Raw genomic sequence first — 22,411 nt, 5'->3', positions numbered from 1 at the left:
GTAAGGCTCTGAATCATTCAGAGATGGCTTAACACAAGATACCTGGTTTGGGTTCTTTTTTCTTCTCTTCTTTGGGATGAAGGCAGGATAATAGAAAGAGATATCTCTAAATCAAGTATCAGACCTGGAATAGTAGTGGAAAATAAAACCAGTGCTATCTGAGGCTATTCCCTACCATATTTATTTTAGCGTATTTACTTCATGCATCTTGTATTACATAAACAATAGCATTTGTATTTAGTAAATGATTTATTATAAGTAGTTTCTTTTTCTTTTTTTTTTTTTTTGAGATGGAATCTCCCTCTGTCGTCCAGGCTGGAGTGCAGTGGCGCAATCTTGGTTCACTGCGACTTCTGCTTCTGGGTTCAAGGGATTCTCCTGCCTTAGCCTCCCTGAGTAGCTGGGACTACAGGCGTGCGCCACCATGCCCAGCTAATTTTTTTTGTATTTTTAGTAGAGACGAGGCTTCACCATGTTGGCCAGGCCGGTCTCAAACTCTTGACCTCAGGTTATCTGCCCGCCTCAGCGTTCCAAAGTGCTGGGATTACAGGCGTGAGCCACCGTGCCCGGCCTATTATAAGTAATTTGTAATGAATAGTAAGAGGAACGTGTGTGTTTTTACCTTGAAGCTTTAGATTTCTGTCAGCCTAATAGTAAGTGGTACCAGCAAATTCCAAAAACTGATGCTGGAAAAGCTCCTATGATGTATTAGATTTCAGTCACATAAATTCCATCCTTTCCACTTAAAGAGAGCTCTATAGGGATACAAATCTCTTTTTAACCTTCCCACTCCTATGATAAGAATAGAAAGATGCAGTGTAGAATAGCAAGATGAAGAGAGTTAATGGAGAGGTGTTGCGACGTCTGTCCCTTTTAACGATCCTACACCTACTCTCTTTGTCTTCCATGTTTTAGCCAGTTTCCAAATACACCAAGCATGATTAGGGGAGTTAATAAAGCTAGATAATGAAATGGTGGTGTGTATGGAGTTTTGCCTGAGGGAAGGATGACAGAACCAAAGGAAGGGAAGGTGGGGATGGAAGGGAGAGAAGAGATCTTTGGATGAAGAGATCTCCACCTTCTTCATTGCTCTTAAGAACCTGTGGCAGTTGGTTCCATCCAGGTGTTGGGCAAGGCATGGTATACCAAATCCCTGAATATGGCCGTTTACAACTTGAGAAAGGAATTGTGGGTGATAATAAAGTATGTCTTAGAAATTGAATTACAACTTAAAAAATGTCGAGATTGTATTATGTGAGGGCAGTGGCAGTAAATGTCGAGATTGTATTATGTGAGGGCAGTGGCAGTGGTGGCGGTGATGTTTTTGGTTGGGGCTTTATCATGTTTTCCTTCCAGATCGGCATGCTCATCGTTTTTAATGAGACACTGTCGCTCAGAAGTTCTGCGAACAAGAAACATGTGTTGCACTTGGTCTTCTACACAGGCTGCCTGGGGCTAGGAAATAAGACCATGCTGAGCCCAAAAGCCTAGGATAAAGCTTCTGCTTGCCAACAGGGGGAAGGGTGGGCAGAACGCAAGCAAGAGGAAAATCCAGGAAAGAGAGCAAATGTTTAAATTGTGTGTGGTGCAAGTGTGTGGTTTGTGTCTTTTATCTTCAGAGTATGGAGAAGAATAAGGAAAGCTGGCACTCTGCAGCTCCCAGGGACTAGAAGCCACTTTCTAAACTCTGTCCCTCTTTGTAGGCCTGGAGGGAGTTTATTTCTGCCAGTTTATAGAAGTCCTGTTTCTTACATTCCTGGGCCTGACTTTTTCCAGGGCCTCCTGTTGGCCAGTTCTGTGCCTTGTGTGTACAGTGCTTGACAGTGTATTTGTCTCATCAGCAGTTGATACTTACTCAGAGGTGGCAGTCCTTTTCGTCAGTGAGTTGTGTTTATTAGCTCCCACAAATTTATTTGACTCATAGACTCATCCTTATCATCAGGTGCTTATTTTTACTTTTTCATACTTTTATGTGTCTCCCCAACATTTTCATTTAGAGTTTGAAAAACTGTCTTATACATTCATGTAAGTTTATAAATTTATATTTTGCCACATGATAAAATTCATTTTGCACCCAACACACCTACATGAGACACTTAATCACCATGCAAGAGAAGAAGGAGGCTATCCTTGTCATAATGTCATGTGAGGTCCTGTCCTGTCAGATAAATTAACGTTCATTCAGAAGAATCTAACTCTTGCTTTGTAAGACATGCCCAGAAGATGGCTGAGGTACCCAGGTTTGCTGGTGTGTAACATGTTCAGTCTAGGAAGGATCGTGTGGCTGAAGATTTTAGTTTGCAAGACTTTGCCCCTCTCCTTCAAGACACTTAGATGAGACCCTAAGACACATCATTCTCCTCAGCAAAAGTTGCAGAAGTATACATGGCTTGAGGTGAAGAAGGGAGACCTCGGGTCACTTAATCCCCTGCAGAGAAGCCGATCAGGTCATTGCAGCCACCTCCCTCTAGTGACCCTCTTATATAAGCAGGAACAGGAATTCTTGCTACTGGATCCCTTTCATCAGGCATCTTAGGCTCGCTGAATGAAAAGCCCTATAAAAAGGAGATGTGGCCCTAATAATAACAAATACGATCGTGATGGCTATTTTGGACCAGAACAGCTTTGTGCCACTCTTGATCTCCATCGATGGCTGCCATTCTTGCCCTGCTATTACCTTACACACTTCCTATTCTTAGAATCAGTTGTGAGCCTTGGGCTTGGGGGATTGCAGCCCCCATGGCTGGAATGCCCAGCTTGAGTGGAATGCAGACTGTCTGGCAGAGTGGAGGTTAAATAAAGTTTGCCTTGGCAGCCCCCTCTGCTCTTGGATGAGTGACAAGTGACTCGAGTATAGGAGTGAGGAGCGATGGCATGAGCTGCCATGTGGTGCAGGATCAAACGAGTCTTCCACGCATGAATAGAAGCGGTTGATTGTCCATCCATGACCAACACGGCTATGTCAGTCTTAAATGAGGTGGGTGAAGGGGAGGCCGCAACAGCCTTGAACCTCAGCTTCTGACCATATCACTTTGAAAAAAATGCAGGAACAGATAAAGAATAATGTTGAACCACTTTCTAAGTTTCCAGCTGAACTCCAGATTTGGTGTATCTTCCCACTCAGAGTAATTGACTCATTTTTGAAAGTAAGACAAAGGGAAAATGTTTCATTGAAATAAGAACAGTTAGTCAGTCAGCCGTTTCTTAAGCACCAAGCACTGTGGGAAATTTTTTTTAAGTACAAGACACAGAACTCTTACAGCTTATAATTTAGTTGAAGAAGTAAAGCTATAAACACCTTTAAAAAGCAATTGTTCCAGAACTACCTGCCAAAGGAGGTCTATGGGGAAGGAGAGCACTTCCAGCTGTGGTGGTCAAGGACTTCATGGAGGAGGTGGGTCTTGCCAGAAGCAGACTTGAGACTTGTTCTTCAGGCAAGGCGAGAAGAGGCCCTTGTTAGTGAGAGAACTGTTACAAACAAAGGGCAGATGTAGGGAATCCCCAAGACAGTCATGAGGACCTGAAGTGCAGGGAATATGGCTGGGGAGGGTAGACAGAAGAATTTGTATAAAGATCGCCAGACCCTTAGCTCTGAAGGCTGTGTGTACATGTTACCAAGAAGGTTATGATGCTTCCCATCAGGGGAGAGCTGGGAAGGTGTAGGTGCAGCCTTGCCCAGAGACCAAGGCCCTTTTAGTGTTCTCTTCTGTAAAACCACTTGTACAGTAGGTGGCACATAGTGAACACTGAGTGAATAACACGATTCTTATTGTTACTCATCTTCAAATTCTGTTATCCCAGGTTGTTGAATTGGCTTGGTTTCCATTGCAAGAATCAGTGCTGACTTTCTCCTGTTCTGATAGCTTATGTACTTGATGGTATCTTTGTCTGTTTAGGCTGCTATAACAAAATACCATAAACTGAATGGCTTATAAACAACAGAAGTTTATTTCTCACAGCTCCAAAGGCCGGGAGGTTCAAGATCAAGGTACCAGCAGAATTGGTGTCTGCTGAGGGCCCTTTTCCTGGTTCATAGACAGCTGTCTTCTCCCTGTGTCCTCATATGGCCAAAGGGGTGAGAAGTCTCTCTCAGGTTTCTTATTATAAGGGCATTTACCTTTGCCTCCATGACCTGATCACCTCCCCAAAGGCCCCACCTCCTCCTACCATCACCTTGAGGGTTAGGATTTTGACATTCAAATCTGCAGGAGAACATAAACAGTCAGTCTGCTGCCTTGCTGTTTCCTTTCCTTCAGCTTTATCTAAGCTTTCGTCTCTCTTCTACCACAGGTGGCTAGAGGTGCAGATAGCTAATCTAACAAGTCCACAGCTCTGGGTGCAGTACCTCAGGCTTCTTCAGGAGTCCATCTGGCCTGGTGGAGTTTTGCCTAAGTTTCCACGGCCTGTAAGGACCCAGGAGCAGAAACTGGCTGCTGAGAAACAGGCTTTGCAGAGCCTGATGGGAGTCCTCCCAGGTAATTGGACCAATGAGATCAATTATACCAGTCACAGTTCCCTTCCATTCTGCTTTGCCACCATTACCCTTTCACCTTTTCCTGTTTGTAAAAGGGCCCTGCATGTGGCTAGATTCAAAACTCTGTTGACCCATCATTTCTCAGGCTAATAGGAAAATGAACAGGGCTGCAATTCTTTTATCCCTTGCTCAGCTGATGCCAAGGGAATGGAAAAGAACTCTATGGCTGCACCCTAAATACTCGGTGACAATCCTGCAGATATTTAGGTTAATAACTTTCTCTCTACCTACAGGCAGGTCTGGGGAAGCCTCTGCCTGCAGGGACAGGTCTCAGAGGCATTTCCAGGAGATGAAGACTTCAGATTCTCTGACAATTCATAGCATTTTGGGACCAAGGAAGAAAATCACATGTCCCACAGAAGCTCCAACTTAATAAATTGCAGCCATTGAGTATGGTACATGGCCTTTAGCAATAAGTAAAAACAAAATCTGAGAAGGTTGTTTTTCCTTGCATTGTATTTTTAGAGGGCCAGGAAGGCAGTTTGTTGCCTATGACTGTGATAACCAGGAAACAGTTGTGAACTTAGCTCTGGACAATCAATTTTATTTACCCTTATCATTATAACTCTGTGTTTGCCAACTTAAACTGTTACATTGGAAGGAGTACCTGCATTTGAGTGACAGGTTACAAAATAATTTTTGAAGCCCATTCTTGTGTAGACACCTAACTTAAGAAACATTTTTCTCAGGTTTTTCCTGTTTTGTGAGGATTTTAGTTTGGCTGTGTGGTTTAGAGGTATGCCCGAAATACCGAACCTATGTAAAAACGGCAGAGATCCTGGGGAGAGACTGTCCTGAGAATCTAAAACTTCAGTGGTAACACACACATTCCATCTGTTTTTTCCTCCTCAGATCTCGTAGTAGAAATTCTTGGGGTGAACAAATGCCGGGTGAGCTGGGGTCTAGTCTTGGAGTCACTACAACAACCACTCATCAACAGGTAAGTGGAAGAATGTTATTCCAACCTCAGCATAGTTAAAGCCGTCTCTGGTCTTAGAGGCATCCAAGGTTTCTGAGTGAAAAGCCCACATTCCAAAGAATAGGATTGTAGTCTTGACTTGGTCTGGGCACTGACTACAGAGTTTGATGTCCAGATCCACACACTCAGTAAAACCCACACCATCAGGCTTCCGAGCAGATCTTCATGTGCTAGGAGGTCACTCTTGGACAAACCACCATTTGTGTTTGGAAGAACTCTATGCAGGCCCCCACATGAGCTGCTGAAAATGACCTCTTATCCTTCAGGCTTGTTCAGCGTACTTGCTCCGTGCTCTTTCCAACATCTGCCAGCCCCTGTGAATGCTCCGAGAGCGTACCCTGGCCTGTGTATCATAGACCATGTAAAGATGTTCACCATAAGCCCCTGGCCTCATAGCAAAGCTGTGATTCATGTCAGGACCAGGAGTTGTCTTTGCTTCATATCAGGTAGACAAGATAGTAAGGTTGGAATTTCATAAAGGGACCAGAAATGCTGGGTGAGGAGTCCTAGAATAATCCAGAAGAGGTAGATTCCATCCCCTGGGCTGTTACTCTTCTAGAAGTATTGAGTAATCTTACAGTCAAACCCTACCCCAGAGTAGACTGTGTTTGTTAACTTCCTCAAGGATCCTGGCTTTGCCTCACTGCCTGTAAGGCAGCCTATAAATTTAAGGTAATTAATTATGAGAAACAGCAGTAGTCAGGAGCTCTGAAAGTGTCTAGTAACCTGACATCTCAAGGATTTGTTAGCACAGTCCCTCAGCGCAGTGCTAATGTAACTACGTAAAGAGAAATGGAATTTTATAAAACTTAATGTTATGTAAAACTAGTCTTACATAAAACTGTTCTTACCTTTATTAGGGCCAGAGGCTTTATTAGTTCAAAAAACATTAATTTCTTAGCAGAAGTTTCATCAAGCTATTGAAATTTAGCATATCGGTGATGGGGGAGGAGAAAATAAATGTCATAAACAGGATCTTGTGTTTCCTGACTGAGCCAAACCCTAAGTTTTTTGCCCATTTGTTTCAGGCATTTGATTTACTGTCTTGGGGACATCATCCTGGAATTCCTGGATCTCAGTGCCTCTCTTGAGAAGTCTGCTGCTACCACCTCTGCCTTGGATACCCCAGGCAACTCTAAGAGGATGGGTGTCTCCTCTTAGCTGGTTATTCACGCATTCTTCCCAGTTCAGGGAAGTAGAGTTACTCGGCCACCAAAGACCATTCAGGAAGCCTGTGCCCTCTTGAAATAGGCTACAGCTAAGAAGGCCTAGGTTCTCAGTGGCTCGCTTCCCTCCCACTTCTGCTCCATTTGTAGCAGGTGACAGGGGTCTATGTGTCCCAGTTGCATGCACATTTATTTCCATGTTTCTTTTGGAACACTGGGATTGTTGCTGGTGAGTAGATCCTGTTTCCTTTGGGAAAAGAAGCTGTGAGGTAGAGGAATGAGCCCCTTTTGCTTCTCCTTTTGCCATCCTCCCTGAGATTGTTTCCCAGAATCCTGGCCCTGTGCACACATGTGCTTAATCCACCAGCACACAAGCTCTGCATAGAACAGGGAAAAAAACTGTGGCCAGATTTCCTTGGAGGAGAAAACAACCTTCTGAGCTCTCTGTTCCTAACCGGAAACTAAAAATTCATTCAGGGCCATTCTCACAAACCAGACTCCTGGGTCTAATCTAGTTTCCCAACAGTTCCAGAAGAAGAAGGAGGGAAGAAAATTTTTCAAGGAACTTCTTGCTCATGTGTTGCTGTTTCCCAACACATCAGCCTTATGGAAGATGTCATGAGGCTGCTTCCTTGGGAGGCTACATTTTTCCTTTCCAGAAGACTTCAAACTGACTGCCAAAGCTTCTGGTAAATCCACCCCACCCTTTACACCCTTTCCTGAAAGGCATTTGTACCACACATTTTATTTATTGGCTTTTCTCCCAAGCCCCTGCCCTAGAGCAATTGAGTTTTTGAATTTATGACCCTCTCTATATCTTCAGCAAAATTGCATGACAAGCTGCATATCCAGCCTCAGTTTTTCCAAGGAGAAGGTAAAGCACTTGCCTCCTGTCTTAAGAATGCACAAAGAGTAGGACTAGCAAGCCTGGGGGATGAAACCTCCCTTCGTAAGTCTTTGACAGAGAACTTTTATTATTCTGAACAGATAAGATTAGCAAACTTACAGGGAATAGCTTCTTCTTTCCCGTTCCTTATGGTTATAATTAGTCTTTTAACAACACCAGCATGAAGGCAGAGGTGTTTTGTCAGACTGCAACGTCTGTTAGCAAGGCAAAGCAATTGGGAATTGCTGGAGAAGGATAAATGGTGATGGAAAAAGATGCAGACAGTCACAGGGAAGTGCTGTATATTAAACACATGTGAATAGCTGGCAAAAAGGTGTCAAGGATGTTACTGGGAGCCCTTTGGCTTCACACTTGCCTGTTAGCGCCTTGCTTTCGCTGAATTACCAGAGCCTGCCGCTTGAAGGAAGGTCTTGGAGTTAGACTGATGAGAAGGCAATGGGGTGTCAAAAACAAGTGTCAAAGTTCTCTTAGATTCTGAAGTAGGTGATGAGCACACAAAGTGGTTTGTGAGAGAAAGTTGTAAAATCTTTTTACTTTTTTGCCCCTCTGGAGGCTTTTAACCCTAAATTGTGTCTGATTGATTTGGGAGGCTTAGGTGTGTGATTCTTGCCCAAAGGCAAGGAGATGAATGAGATGTCTCATGGCTCCTTCCAGCCTTAAAAGTTGACCATTACAGTGACTTTATGGCTCCAAAGTTCTTGAAGCATCTCCAGCCCTAGACTTTGACAGGAAAAGGTTGCTCAGCATCTCTATCTTCCATGAGTACCTACAGGAGTCCAGCCAATGTATTAGAGCTGATCATTCGGCTCCTTCAGTGAGGGCTAAGATCCGATTCTCGATGGGCATAGAGGGGCAGCCCTGTTTCACGCCACTTTTCTCTCCCCATACCTTCCCTTCAAGTGTACTTAGCCACCTGTGTTGCTTTGAATCTGCTGCCAGTTCTGGCTGAAATGTGGCACAAAATCAGTACATCAGACACACCATGAAATCCCTGTGGCTGTAAATTCTAAGGAATCTTTTGACACTTCCAGCCCAAAGAACTTATTTTTATTTCATATTACATAAGAGTCCCCACCTCTACTCCATGTACCCCAAAAAGATAAGCTGTCCTCAGATCCTCCTCCTACCCAGGAGGGAAATAATGGATATTGCCAAGGGAACAATCAAAACTTTGAAAATGACCTGCCAGTTTTGGGTAGCAGGTTCAGACAACAAGAGAGTAACAACTGGTAGAGAGCCACAGGTATCTGGAAAAGATACTCCCAGCTGACAGGGTGATAAAAGGCAGGGAAGAATTGGGCCTGTGCTAATCCAGGAAGGTTTTTTTTGTTTGCTTGTTTTTTGTATTTACTCGTGACTAAATTTTATTCATTTAAGTCAGAATTTTGATACTTGAAATAAGACTACTTTCCCTTTTCTTAATATCTGACGAGACAGGGATGCTGTGTTCTTTCTGTCCAATTCTAAATGTGATCTTTGCCATTGATTATTTGAATTCAAGAAAGCTGTACTTTTTCATCACATATAACTCACAGTTTCATTTTCACATTTTTGGATTAGACTTAATAAAACCTAAATGGAAAATAAATTCCTAAACTTGAGCCTAGGAGCATGTATAAATTGTATAAATTTTAAAAACAATACAAGCTACTCCAATTTCCATTTTGGAAATTTCCAGTTTACAAGGTGATTTTCTTATTGTTGTAAAGAAACACATAATATGAGATCTACCCTCTTAAATTAAGTGTATAGAACATTATTTATTTTGAGATAGTACATTATTAACTAGAAGCAGCACACTATTTTGTAGCAGACTGCTACCGGTTTTTCATCTTGCATAACTAAAAGTTTATACCCATTGAACAGCATCTCCTCATTTCCGCGCCTACTAGCTTCTGGCCATCACTATTCTACTTTCTGCTTCCGTGAGTTTGACGACTTTGAACGCCTCATATAAGTGGAATCATGCAGTGTTTGTCCTTCTTTGACTGACTTATTTCACTTAGCATAATGTCCTCCAGGTTCATCTGTGTTAGAGCATGTGACAGAATTTTGTTTTTAAGGCTGAAAACATTCCATTGTATGGCTATGCCACATTTTCTTTGTTCATTCATTGAGGGACATTTGGGTTGGCTCCATGCCTTGGTTATTAAGAATAATGCTGCAGTGAATGTGGGAGTATTAATATTTCTTTGAGGCCCTGCTTTTAATTATTTTAGATAAGTACCCAGAAGTAGGATTGCTGGATCATATATCATTCTGTTTTTAATTTTTTGAAGACTTTCATACTGTTTTCCATATTGACTAGACCATTTTACATTCCCACCAACAATGTACAAGGGTTCCAATTTCTCCACATCCTCTCCAACACTTGTAATGTTTTGTTTTTTCATAATGGCATCTTAAAAGGTATTAGGTGATATTAATATCTCGTGGTTTTGATTTACATAGCCTAGAACATTTTTGAGTCTTCCTGTGTCCTACCCAGGTTATTCATTTCCAGCTACTGCTCTTCCTTTGCTCTTAGCACCCAACACCAATTGTTAGGTCCTGGATGAAGTAAAAATATGTGTGACTATGATCCCTGGCTATATGAATCAGGATGCTCTGGACAGGAATTAAATTATGAGGAAAATTTATTTTCTTTCATAACATTAGTATGTGAGTAGGTAAGCCCAGGAGTTTGGTGATTCAGCAACTCTGAGACCTCTTAAGGGGCCTGAATTCTTTCCATCTTTCTTCCTTGCCATTAATTAGGTCAGCTGTGTTCTCAGACTGCCTGCCTTCCTGGTGCTGTAGTTTCAGGCATCACTCCCAGAGATAACATTCATAAAAGAACAGGAGCATCTCTTCTGTGTTTTCTTCTAAGGAATGAAGGAACCATTTCCCAGAAGTCCTTCAAGAATCCTCTTCTAGGCCGGGCACAGTGGCTCACACCTACAATCTCAACACTTTGGGAGGCCAAGGTAGGGGGATTGTTTGAGGGCAGGAGTTGAAGACCAGCCTGGAACTTAGCAAGACCCTGTCTCTACAAAAAATATAAAAAATGAGTAGGGCATGGTGGCTCTCGCCTGTGGTTCCATCTACTAGGGAGGCTGAGGCAGGAGGATCACTTGAGCCCAGGAATTTGAGGCCGCAGTGAGCTATGATCACACCACTGCATTCTCGCCTAAGTAACAGAGTGAGACTCCAAATCAAAGGCAAAAAAAAAAAAAAACTCTTATGACTCATTGGCTAGAACTACCTACCTCACGCCAATCCACTGACACTGAGAATGGCATTGTGATTGACTTTCAATAGTATTTGCCCCCAGAGATGAGGTCATCTTCCGTGAAGGTCAGATATCTACAGAAATAATTGATGTTAGCAAGAAAGAAGCAGAGAATGGGTGTTGATAGACAGTGTCTGCTCTAGGGATGGGTCATTCTGCCAACATTAAGCAAATCCCCTGTCTACTCTCAAAATGCCTGGTACCAGCTAATAGTTAACATTTTCTGAGAGCATTACTTAGAGTCTTTACATATGTTTACTTATTTAACCCACAAATCAACCTTTAAAGGTAGGTTCTGTTGTAGTGGGTTGATGCAAAAGTCATTGCAGTTTTGCCATTTTAATGCAATTACTTTTGCACCAATCTAATATATCCCCATTTTATCAATGGGGAACATGAGGCACAGAGTGGTTATGTCTTACCCACAGTCATTTGCAAGGGAGTAATAGAGCCTAGATACAAATCATGTCAGTCTGCCTCTGAGCCTACATGTATAGCCGCTATACTAAACTGCCGTTCTACCTTACAAAGCAGAACAAGACCAGGTTCTCACTTTCAAGGAGTCTACAGTCTAGTATAGGAGCCAGCAAACTTTCTCTGTAAAGGTCTGGAGACTAAATGTTAGGTTTTGCAGCAGTATGGTCTCCGTTGTAGCTACTCAGCTTTTCTATTGTAGTATAAAAACAGTCGTAGACAATTCATAAACAAGTGTGGCTGTGTTCCAGTAAAACTTGATTTACAAAAATAGGCAGCTGACCAGATTTGTCTCATGAGTCATAGTTTGTGGACCTGAGGTCTAGTGAGTTAGAATACTGCTTACCAAATTGTAATGTTTGTGTGATTCGCGTCGGATCAGTTTAAAATGCAAATTTTGATTCAGTAGGTCCGGAGTAAGGCCTAGTAAAAGTGTAAGTGCTATGCTCTAAAAATGTCGAGAGCGTGATTATCACCCTCCTCTGCTGTTTGAGGGGCAGGGAGCATTTGGAGATGCCTTGTTGCAGGAACCCATTCAGCTAAGCTGTCCTGGCAAGCCGTACCTCCCACCGCTCCCTCCACACCGGCTGTTTGTCCAATCTAACTTTGCACCGGAGCAAGATGTGTTTTCCCAGGATGAGGAGAGGAAGGTTAGCCCACGGTGCTGGATGTGGAAGGGAATGGGAACCAGGGAAAGAACGGTAACTGGGGAGGAAGGGAAACCATGATACTCTTGTAGTTGAAGGCCTAACTGGGCGTGCTTTGCCGTAACTTGGCCCCTCTGCCTGCTTTCCACTGGGAGTGCCAGAAATCGCAGGGCAGCAGTCGCTCACCCTGCCTTTGTAGACAAGAAAACGAACCCATGAAAGGGTGAAGTTCAGCTAGCCTATTGCCATCACTCTTTTATGGTATAAAGGATGAGAGAGGCCGTGAGGGAGACATTGCCCCAAACATGATGTCCACATCCTAAGACTTGCCTGATATTTCGTATTACACAAAGACAACATTGACTGGTTTAAGAGAAAAAAAAAGGAAATCCAGAAGAATGTGTTGTCAAGCATGAAACAAGTGAAAATCATCAGAATCTTTTTCTTTCTGTGACTTGGTGGCAACAGTCTGTAAAGCCAAGGCCACCGTGAAGTGGTAGGGGAAATGTGGGCACCCGCAGTCACCTTGGCAGACTCATGATGCTATTTTCAGACTTGTGGAGCCTTTGTGCTGCCTCTCTGTCATCCTCACCTGTCTCTGGTCTGAAAGTCCTTTTTAACTCTGCTTTCTTGGAGGCAGAAACAAGCACGTGACAGGCTGCAGAGAATTACTCCTGGCTTTGATGTCTCTTCACCAGCTTGACAAAACCTGGTTTCTCCACCTGTCCTTACTCTCTAAGCCTTACCTGCAAGCACTTCCATGAAAGCCACCAGCACACCATCTCTGGGATGCAGAAGGTTAGGAGGGAAGAATTAAGAAAACAAAACGAAGGTAACAGTATCAAGATCCAAACTTAGAAAACATTTCTTGAAGTGACATTATCTGCTCCTTTTAACCCCATCCCTTTGTCACCAGTCAGTGTGTGTTTAGGAAGTGTAAGCTAATTTTAGTATTAAAATGTTGTAGTGATTAAGAAAGTAAGTTTGTGAATAATGGATGAAATCATCCACACTTTTGTCTTTTTTCCCACCTTATGTTCCATGCTGTACCCTGTTATAAGCAGAGTTGACTGTGGTTGCTTCCAGAAACTTTGATTAACCCATGAGAGTAAAGACCTAGCTCGATAAACACAAAAGTCCCTGATTGCAGACAAAAGGACTCAGATATCAACAGAAGCAATGATTTGTTTATACTGTGTTCAACTGGATGTGGTGACTTGTGAGCATAGGTAATCAGCCCTTTTGCCCGCACCCCTGGGTGAAGAATCATTCTACTCCTGTAACTATGAAAAAGATTAACCATGAATGTTGGTATGAGATATCTGCTTTTCATACCTTGACACTAAGGAGAATAGACCTTATTAAGGGAGGAAAAACACTTTTGGAGTTTACCTCCTTTACACATGCTGCTTGCGTGGAATCCAAATTCAGTGAGCTGTCGGCAGGCCAGTTCCTTTTTGCCACTTTGTAAAGCTTTCCCTCTGTTATCTATAAATGCAAGTGGCGTTTTCAAGAATAGCAAGGGCAGCTTTCATTAAGGACTCATGCATCTCTAGGAGAATCATATGGGCTTGGTTGGCAGTAGAACATTTTCTTGGGGACAGAATGTATTATAGATGATTTAGGCAGGAGGTTAGATGAGAAAGTTCCACAAAAATCTAGGGATTTTTTATTCTGCCCAAACCACCATGTTCCTTCCTGCTTTCATTTTTTTTGTTCATGCCCTTCCTTCCACGTGGTAGATTACCTTCTGTCCTCTGGCTGGGCAGGTAGACTACCTCTGCCCATAAGCACCAGTTCAAGTTCCCTTTTCAAGAAGCACTGTCTGATTGCACCAGCCAAAACTCTCCCCAGTTTCTTTTTAGTTATTTACACTGCCTCTCTAGTCAATGCGCATGTATATGAAGTCCTCAGTAAGAGATTATAATTCTTCAAGGGCAACAAACATAACTTTTATCTTTTTTAGTCCTATTATGTCCTTATGCCCCCCAACTATATGTATATACCTAGTGCACGATAGGTACAAAATAAATATTAAAGTTTACTTAATTAAAGATTGTTTATTTAAGAGGCAAAATTTGTGAATAAGTCTGGATCTTGATACTGTTCCTTTCATTTTGTTTATTCCTTTCACCCAACCTCCCACATCCCAAAGATAGTGTGCTGGTGACTTTTGTGGAAATGCTTACAGGTAAGGCTTGAAGGGTGAAGGTATGTGGAGAAACCACTGTAAACCTCTTTGAGATTAACCACTTATTCCAGTGGAGGGCACTGGCTAATTTGTACCAGACCTGCCCCAGACAGCTTTGTACTTCTTGCATGTGGGTGGGGACCCAAAAAGTTTCCTTTTCAGTGGATCTATTTAGATGAGATAAAGAAATCTGTTGCTCAAATGTTTTCATCAGAGGCTACCCCCTATTCAGGTGTGTACCCTGCATCCATGTGGGTTTGTGGATGGCATATGACATTTGCAGCGCCAGAGCTCATTGCCACAGATCAAAGGGAAGTAAGCGTGCATATGTGGATGCAGCAGGAATAGCTGTGGTCTTTCTGCTGAAGAGCAGGGTTATATACCTCCTGTTAGAAATCTGGAGAGGACTGAGGCAAGAGCTTGTATTGAAACACAAGCAAGCTCCACGTATGGTTTTGGACATGGAAGAAAGAGTACTGTTGGGGTAGAATGACCTAAGTTTTTAATAGGATTAGGATTTCTGTGGATTTTTCCCAAGTGATAGAAATTTTCTTCATCTAGCAGGCAGCCTCACCCAGTTACATCTCTGTGTTCATTTCTGAAACTCCTTTGTTAAAAACAAAACTAAATAGCAACAGAGAAGAAACTTTCTTCAAAAAACTCTTGTATCTGTCATTTCTCCTGTTCTCACGGAACTTCAAAATTGCTTTTTCTTTATTCCTTTTTTTTTTTCTATATCAGCTCATCAGTCTTTGTAGGTGACTTGGCTACCCCACTAATCTAATTATCTTTTTGATAGTTAAATCAAAATGGACACCAACTTAAGGCTATATGTGAACCTTAAATGCATGATATTCCCTGTACTTGATTCCACAATTGATATTGTGTGAGGAAAGTTGGCCAAATATTCTCTTCTGTGAAGTCAGAAGAACCACCGACCCTAAGAGTCAACATTTTGACCAGTTCTTTATATGTTGCAAACTATTCACACAACTAGAAAGTTTAGCCATTCACATCTCTTCCCCTGGTTTTAAGTCCCAGTTTCTGAGACTCAGAAAGTTTAGTCACTTGAACTTTCTGTGGAAAATCTGTTGTAAAAACAGTTCAGACATTGGAAAATATAAAATAGCCCCCAGAGATCCTGATAAAGCTTCCTCTCCCCAAATCCCTCTACAGGTTTATCCATGAGAAACTTTCTGAAAGCTGATGAGAAAATACTGAGTAGTTAATGCTGAAATGGGAAAGATGATAAGTAAAAGTAAAGACCTGTTGATGGCATCTGTTCATATAGTTTCATGTGCCTTTTTACTCACCTGCCCTGATAGGCAATGTAATGAAGTTTCCTTTTCAAACATAAAATGTAATTAAACAAAGCTTATCTTAAATTGGCTGGACCCACACAACTTGATTGAGACATAAACAGCTGTCTTCATTTTGAAGTACCTACACTAGTCAAGCTTCTTTCTACCTGCCCTTAGCGTTTGCCTATTGGTCTGTCTTCCCTACTGGCCTATTAATCCCTTGGAGGCAGATTGTCTTGTTTCCCAGAGTTTTTCCAGCATATACCATGGCAGACAATTTTCTCCTTATCTATTCTATCTTGTAAGCCTCAGCTAGTGCCTCCATCCTCGGGTGCATAGCCTAGTGACAGGCATGTAACAGATTTTGCCTGCAAGCGGTTGCTGAGCCATAAATGAAGTTGGCAACCTTCTTGTGGCAGTGAGTAACATATTTCTTTCCTCCTGATAGGCTTGGAATCCTCATCCCCATATGGCAATTTTCTATCTTTTCTACACTCACAATGGAGCCCACACCCCTCACAACCCTCTTGACTAAACCAGGTGACAGCAAGAATGCCTAGTTCCAAGTGAGCAAGGGTGAAGCCTTAGGCTCTTGTCTCCTCCAGACCTCCTCTCTGCTGTGAAAATGCACTGGGCGTGGGGGGTGGGAGTGGGGGGCGGAGGAGTACTTAACCTCAAACTGAGAAAAAGGATGTCCTGAGCAAGTTTCATAGCATAGCAGTTCCCATCTGAAATGTGAAGCTTTGAAGGCCTGTTGCTACAGTAACCAGCTAGCTCCTGACTCCAATGCTTGTCTAATCTAAGGTGGAAATGTCCCAGAAACAGACCCCAGGCTGGCAGCTCTTAACTATGACCCATCTCATAAGCACATATCCAGCTGTAGCCTCTTGGTTGCCAGGGTGAAGGGGCCTCTGTATCACCACAGGAAAAAAATCTGATGAATTCTGGGCTCAAAAAGGGTGTTGCTTTTTTTTCCAGTAACAGACTCTGCAACCCAGTCCCTGGTGAAAGGGCTCCACACCCACCCGTTTTGTGTGTATAATGCTGAGCTAAAGTGGGAAGGAGCAGTAACACCAAAGGAGGCTAATTCTCTTCCTGTCAGTATGAGAGAGTCTGTGCCCCAGTAAGTGAAAAGGGAAGGCATGAAAAGGGAAAAATCAGCCTTCTGGAAGCACCTTCTTACCACAAGAAAACAGGTGATTCAGAGTATCTTCGAGACTCAGCCAGATTGTGTCTAACTCTTCAGGCAATATGAAGGCAGAGATGGAGCCATTTCAGAGAACAGATTTTTTTTTTAATCATTTCGTTCTTTGGAATTGTCACGGGATTATGATGTGGGTTCTCATAAAAATTTCCCTCACCCGAAACCCACCCAAAAGAAAGGCAGTGAAATGGGGAGGAACACACATTTGCCTGGCCTCAGAAGAACTGCCTTGTAGTCATGGGTTCTAGTGATCTTGGACCAATCTCTTCACTTCCCTGGACTTCAGTTTCTTCCATACAAAGAAGTTGAACTGGATCATAGAAAAGTCGCTGTCCAGCTTGGTAGTATCAGATAGGGAGCAGAAGCTGTCTCTTAGTGCATGGCCAGATTCCGGAACCACGATGATAGACTCCATGTTTCTCCTAAAAATGAGTCTCATCTCAGTAGAGATTTCTTCCACCTCATTTGGGTCTCAATTTAAGGAAGGAAGAAAGGAAAGAAACCTTGGGATTCTCTTCTTGAAAGGAATATACTTGACTTTCTCTAGGCTTCTAGGATCAAAACTTCCTATCCTTCATTTTTCGTCTTTAAACCTGCCAAAATCAGGTTGACTAAAGATACTATACAGATATGTAAAAGAAGCTGCATCCTGAAATTTTCACGGAGTGCAAGAGCCTGCTCACCGCCAGTTAGCCTTTCCCAGGATGGTGGTGGCCCTGATCATCCAAGTCACACTTTTATGTTCATGTCCCACAGCGTTTCCCATCAGCCATCTCATTTCATCTTTTCATCATTCCTCTGAGGAACAGACTTCACACATGTATAGGACTTTTTATATCACAAAGTATTTCATTTCCAATGTCTTATTTAGATCTTGACAATCACTGTTTAAGGTGATTTGGCAAGTTATTAATACTCATGTCCTCATTCTGCTGAAGAGGAAACTGACATGCAGAGAGTTTGTCTTCTGCCCAAGATCACTCCCTCCTTTACTGGGAGGCAGCAGCGCAGGGATTAAGAACATGGGCTATGCCGACAGCCAACCAGGTAGAATCCCAGCTCTGCCAGTGTCCTTAGGAAAGGATTTCACACTTCTGTGGCTTAGTTTTCTTGTCCATTAAATGCTCATAAGAATAGTGCTTTCCTCACAGAGATTGGGTGGGCAAGGGAGCTAAATGAGCTAATATATTTAAGAACAACCTCTAGCACACAGTGCATAATAAATGTCATTATTATTAGCAAAGCCAGGACCTGGGTCTTCCAGCATCTAGCTCAGTGGCATTTCCGCTGCCCTACACCAGGACTATCCTTTGTATACAGGTGTGAACCTAAAGCCTTCAGTGTTTCAATGAAAAGTTCACCTAAGGTCTTTCTGTTCAGTAAGTCTAGAGCTAAGGGCTCCTGGCACTCTGTTCAGTCCTTTTGCTGTTAAACCACACTGCCCTCCGTTGCTGTGGGCAGAATGTCAGACCTTACGTTTTTAAAATGTATAAACCAAGCACTCTTATTTAATATTACTGACAGCCTGAAGGCAGACACTCCCACTCTTCTGGGGAAGGGGGTCTTCTAATCTGCCATCTTAAGGAGATAAAACGGCTTGATTGGGTAGCTCATTGCAGTGGGCACATGTTTATTACTGTCTCCCAGCCTTTTCTCATGCTGTTTGTCTGCTGGAATTGCCACTGGTGCCAGGCCATTTGAATATTTGACCGTTTGTCTTAGAATTCTCTGAGTACAAATCTTGTTTTCCATACCTTTATTAGGTACTTTTTAAGAATGAAGACTGCGTTGTATGTTGCTTTGTACTCTCTCCTGCACATCAAAAATGCTTAGTAAATAGATATACAAATGTTTCTTGATTCATAAATTGATTGACTGTTTGATGCACTAATGGTCACCTCTAAGTGGTTTACAGTTGTCTCTTCCCATCTCTTAGTTGCAAGTTTCAGATGATCAAAGAAGGCCTAGGTGGCATTCAACAGTACAGTGCCTCAGTAAAGGTGGAATTTTTAGGAACTGTACGTGCAAGAGTGGAAGAAGTTCTCTCTGCACCCACAGGAGGTCATTTGCTACAAAGCCTCAGAACCTGGCCTCTGCCTTGTCAACCTGCATGCTGTGTGCATGGCAAAACAGGCCTGAGCCAGGGCTTACCCTGTCACCCAAAGTCCACTCCATGTAGTGTGCCTGAACCAAACATGACCTTGTTCTACAGTTAAAAACAAGTGAAAGTCATCTGCCGGGGTCACTTGGTAATAAAGTCCTGCGACAGAAGGGGCTCTGCTTAAAGGGCAGCTCAAATCCAGGCATTAAAATAACCTAAATGGTGTCGTTTTCTGATCAAATTCCTTTCCCTGTCGGGTTTGTGATTTTTGAGCCTGAGAATGTCCCTCGCAGCTCAGGTTTCTCTGCTGTCACACTGATCTCAGGCCTGGAATGCAAGCACTGGCCATTGAGGTCTGATGTAACTATGTCACAATCCCAAAATGGAGAGACATTATCTCATAGATGGTGCAGCAGTCGGGCACCAGTGTGTGGCTGGCAGGTGCAGCTCAGAATGCAGCCCTGGGCATATTCCACATCCACAGTTCTCAGTGGGCACAGGGTCTGATGCCCCCGGCTCCAAGCCGTGCTCCAGTAAGTTAGGGTCTTGCACATCTTCGTGCTCAGGAGTAGGGACAGGAAAACAGAGGCTGGGATGGAGATGGGCTCACTTCTGGGCCAGTCAGGTTGGTTTTCAGAAAGGTGATTCTTGGTCACCAGGCCCTTGAGCACCTGGAGGCTTAGGCAGAGTGCAGAGAGCAGCCATTCACATGAGAAGACCGCCCTGGAGGCAGCGCTGGAAGCCATCCTCCCTTAACTGGGCCTCTGGGGCAGGTGGGGCCTAGTGGCCTGTGAGGTAAACAGCTCTTTCAGCACTTAGAGAATGAGACCTCAAGGGGAAACCGTTAACCCTTTCCTAGAGTAACAGCATCAAAGTCCTAACCATGTTGATCATGAAATCTCATTTGAATTCAGAGGAGCACCTTCTTATCCAGCCTTGAGGAATCAGGCCACTTCCTTCCTTCTTGATTAGCCTCTTCACACCCCTTATTTCCCATGGCTCTGCTGTGAGATGCTTTTGTTCCAACCAAGCCATTGCCAATTAGGCCATGCCCACTCCTGCCGACTCCCTCTGCTCACTCCTTCCTTGCCTAAATAGTCTGCCTCTCTCATTTTGCCTGGTCCTTTGCTCAAGGTCCACATTAAACTCCCCCTGCTCGCCCAGGCATCTCTGAGTGCCTGAGTCCCCATTTCTGGAGCTCCTTCAGAACCAGTGTCTGCGCCGTGCATTGGATTCTTGGCACACACCTCCTTCCACTATCAGTACCTTCTCTTGTGTAGATGAGTGCATGTCCCTTAGGAGTGTCCTCTGGCACAGACTGTGTTTTATCTCAGGGTACTCCCAGAGCCTAGCTTTGAGCCTTGCACACAACACGGACTCTGGAGAATGCTCTTAAACTGTAAAGGCATCTTAGAATCAAAACCTAAGACCACATCCAGGAATACAGCCTTGTTCCCCCATCTGCCAGTGTCCTTACACACCAAGCACATGCCTGAATGTGAAGCCTTCTCATTTGCTCTTTCCTCTCCCTGGCATGGTTCACTCCCCTACTCCAGTGTCTCTGCACAAATGCCACCTTCTCAGGCTTTCCTGACCACCCTGTCTAAAAAATAGCATTCCTTATCCCGTAATTCCTATCCTGCTGATTTTTCTTCATAGCACTTACTATTGATTTGTTTTCTATTGTTATACTATATTACATTACACTACATTTAATTGTTTTAATTGACAAAATTGTATAGATTTATTGGGTACAACATGACATTTTAATATATGTATACATTATGGAATGGCTAAATCAAGTTATTTAACATGTTTTATCTCACATATCATTTTTTGTGGTGAAAACACTTAAAATCTACTCTCCGAGCAATTTTCAAATATACAATATATTGTTAACTGTAATCACCATGTTGTACAGTAGATCTCTTGAATTTATTCCTCCTGTCGAACTGAAATTTTGTGTCCTTTGACCAGCATCTCCCCAATCCTCCAACCCTTCAGCCTATCAGCCACTGTTTTACTCGGTGGTTCTGTGAATTCAACTCTTTAGAGTTCACATTTAAGTGAGACCATGCAGTGTTTGTCTTTCTGTGCCTGGCTTACATCACTTCAGGTTACACTATATATGTTTAAATCTTTCATTGTGTGTGGTTCCCATAAGAATGCAAGCCCCATGAGGGCCAACACCTTGCTTTATTCACAGCTCACCCTACAGCTCTGCCTTCAGCAGTGTGAGGAATACCGTAGGTGCTCACTATTTGTCGAATGAATGGATAGGTGAATGAATGAGCAAATGAGTATTTTTCTGTAAAGCAAGGACCACTCTGTGTGATAGTGTGACATGCAGCCCACCACAGGATGATATAAGGCTTCTTTTCACAGAACCGAAGAGTATTTGAACTATAAAGGTCCTTGAAAGTAGGTCACCTTCCCAATTGCACAGAGTAGGAAACTGAGTCCCAGAGAGGGACTCAGATGGAAATGAACATTTGGAAAGTTAATCTCTTTGATTTCTAATACTTCTTCCTAGAGCATAGTCTGACGTAACAGTTCATCCGGCGAGATTCTGAGTTACCAATTTTGTATGGGTTTTGCATTAGAATAATTTTATAATCATCAAAAGCAAACGAGAACAAGGCCAATAGCATAAAATTTCACTCCTTCACACTCCCAAGTGTTTTTCGAGGCATTACGGAAAAGGAAGCATCTATGCTGGTTGGTCCAGCATCCCTTTGGAAGTTTAGAGCTGCAGAAATACTGTTGGAACATCGTTTCTTTATTCTTCCCATCCTTAGAGTGTTGGGCCGAACCCTGAGGACTGTCTGCCTTGGAATAGAGAGGAAATCCAAGCATATGTGCAAAGCTGAGCTGCCCTTTCAGCCCCAGGTCTTCAATGGGCCTTCTCCCCAGGCACCTGCAAAATGCCAGCAGGGTCATTGCTGGTGGAGGGGTCCCACTCAGTGCACCCCTGGGAATGGCTCAGCCGCACTGTGGGTGTAAACATTTAATCACATAACAGCCATTCTACATATTCCTTTTTTATTCTCCAGAGTGCCAGGAAAAGTCCTGCCCAGTCAAAAGTCTTCTCTTGTAGCTGGGCATCGAGGGTGATTGCCCCTCTCTCTCCTTGTAAGATTATGTTTGACAGCAATGAAAACCAACAGTTTAACAGCAGTAATCTCTTGGCAGGACAGATTGATATGAGCCTTGTCCCAAAACAAAGTAATCCTTTCAGGGAAGTGTATTTCAAGTTGAACTCACGTTCCCAAGATGCTGAGATTCTTATGTGGCTGACACAGGAGCCGAGACTAAGCCCCAGCCAGGGACATCCAACGATTGCCAGTAACACCACGGAGCTGAGTGAAGATTCAGGGACTGAGTGTGTTCCTGAGTGCTTCAAACGGGGGGACCTGGAAACACCAGGGGACTCCTGGGGAAAGGCTGTCAACTCCAGCCTGCTCTTCCTAAATGGCCTTGTTAGTGACTTCAACCCTGGCGGTGAGGCATGTGGGTCAGAATAACATTCCCTTTCTCTTCCCTTCGCCTCTTTTTTCTCCACGGTTCCTTTCCATGACTTCTTTATTTGCTGCCTAGAGGAGCTTTCTGGACATTTTGTCTCCAGGAAGCATGTCA

General features: G+C 43.3%; 1 protein-coding gene across 8 annotated transcripts in view; it reads left to right on the top strand.

The window, feature by feature from the left end:
- Positions 1–22,411, top strand: part of SNX19 (sorting nexin 19) — a 61,006-nt gene that overhangs the window by 31,284 nt on the left and 7,311 nt on the right. For 3 of the 8 annotated variants that reach the window (XM_023185915.1, XM_023185919.3, XM_023185917.1), the window contains 3 exons: positions 4,291–4,475; positions 5,387–5,474; positions 6,542–9,192. In XM_023185915.1, coding sequence (XP_023041683.1) covers positions 4,291–4,475; positions 5,387–5,474; positions 6,542–6,674 — 406 coding nt within the window. In that variant the 3' untranslated portion in view covers positions 6,675–9,192. Of the gene's footprint in view, positions 1–4,290; positions 4,476–5,386; positions 5,475–6,541; positions 9,193–10,455; positions 10,553–11,858; positions 12,355–16,448; positions 18,528–22,411 lie in introns of those variants that run through there. The other 5 variants (XR_002725166.1, XR_002725167.1, XR_002725165.1 and 2 more) reach the window with 5 other exon arrangements.

The sequence above is a fragment of the Piliocolobus tephrosceles genome, chromosome 13 (genome assembly GCF_002776525.5).
Source record: "Piliocolobus tephrosceles isolate RC106 chromosome 13, ASM277652v3, whole genome shotgun sequence".
NCBI lineage: Eukaryota > Metazoa > Chordata > Mammalia > Primates > Cercopithecidae > Piliocolobus > Piliocolobus tephrosceles.
Note: the sequence above shows the minus strand (reverse complement) of the source record. Positions and strands in the feature narration are given on the sequence as shown.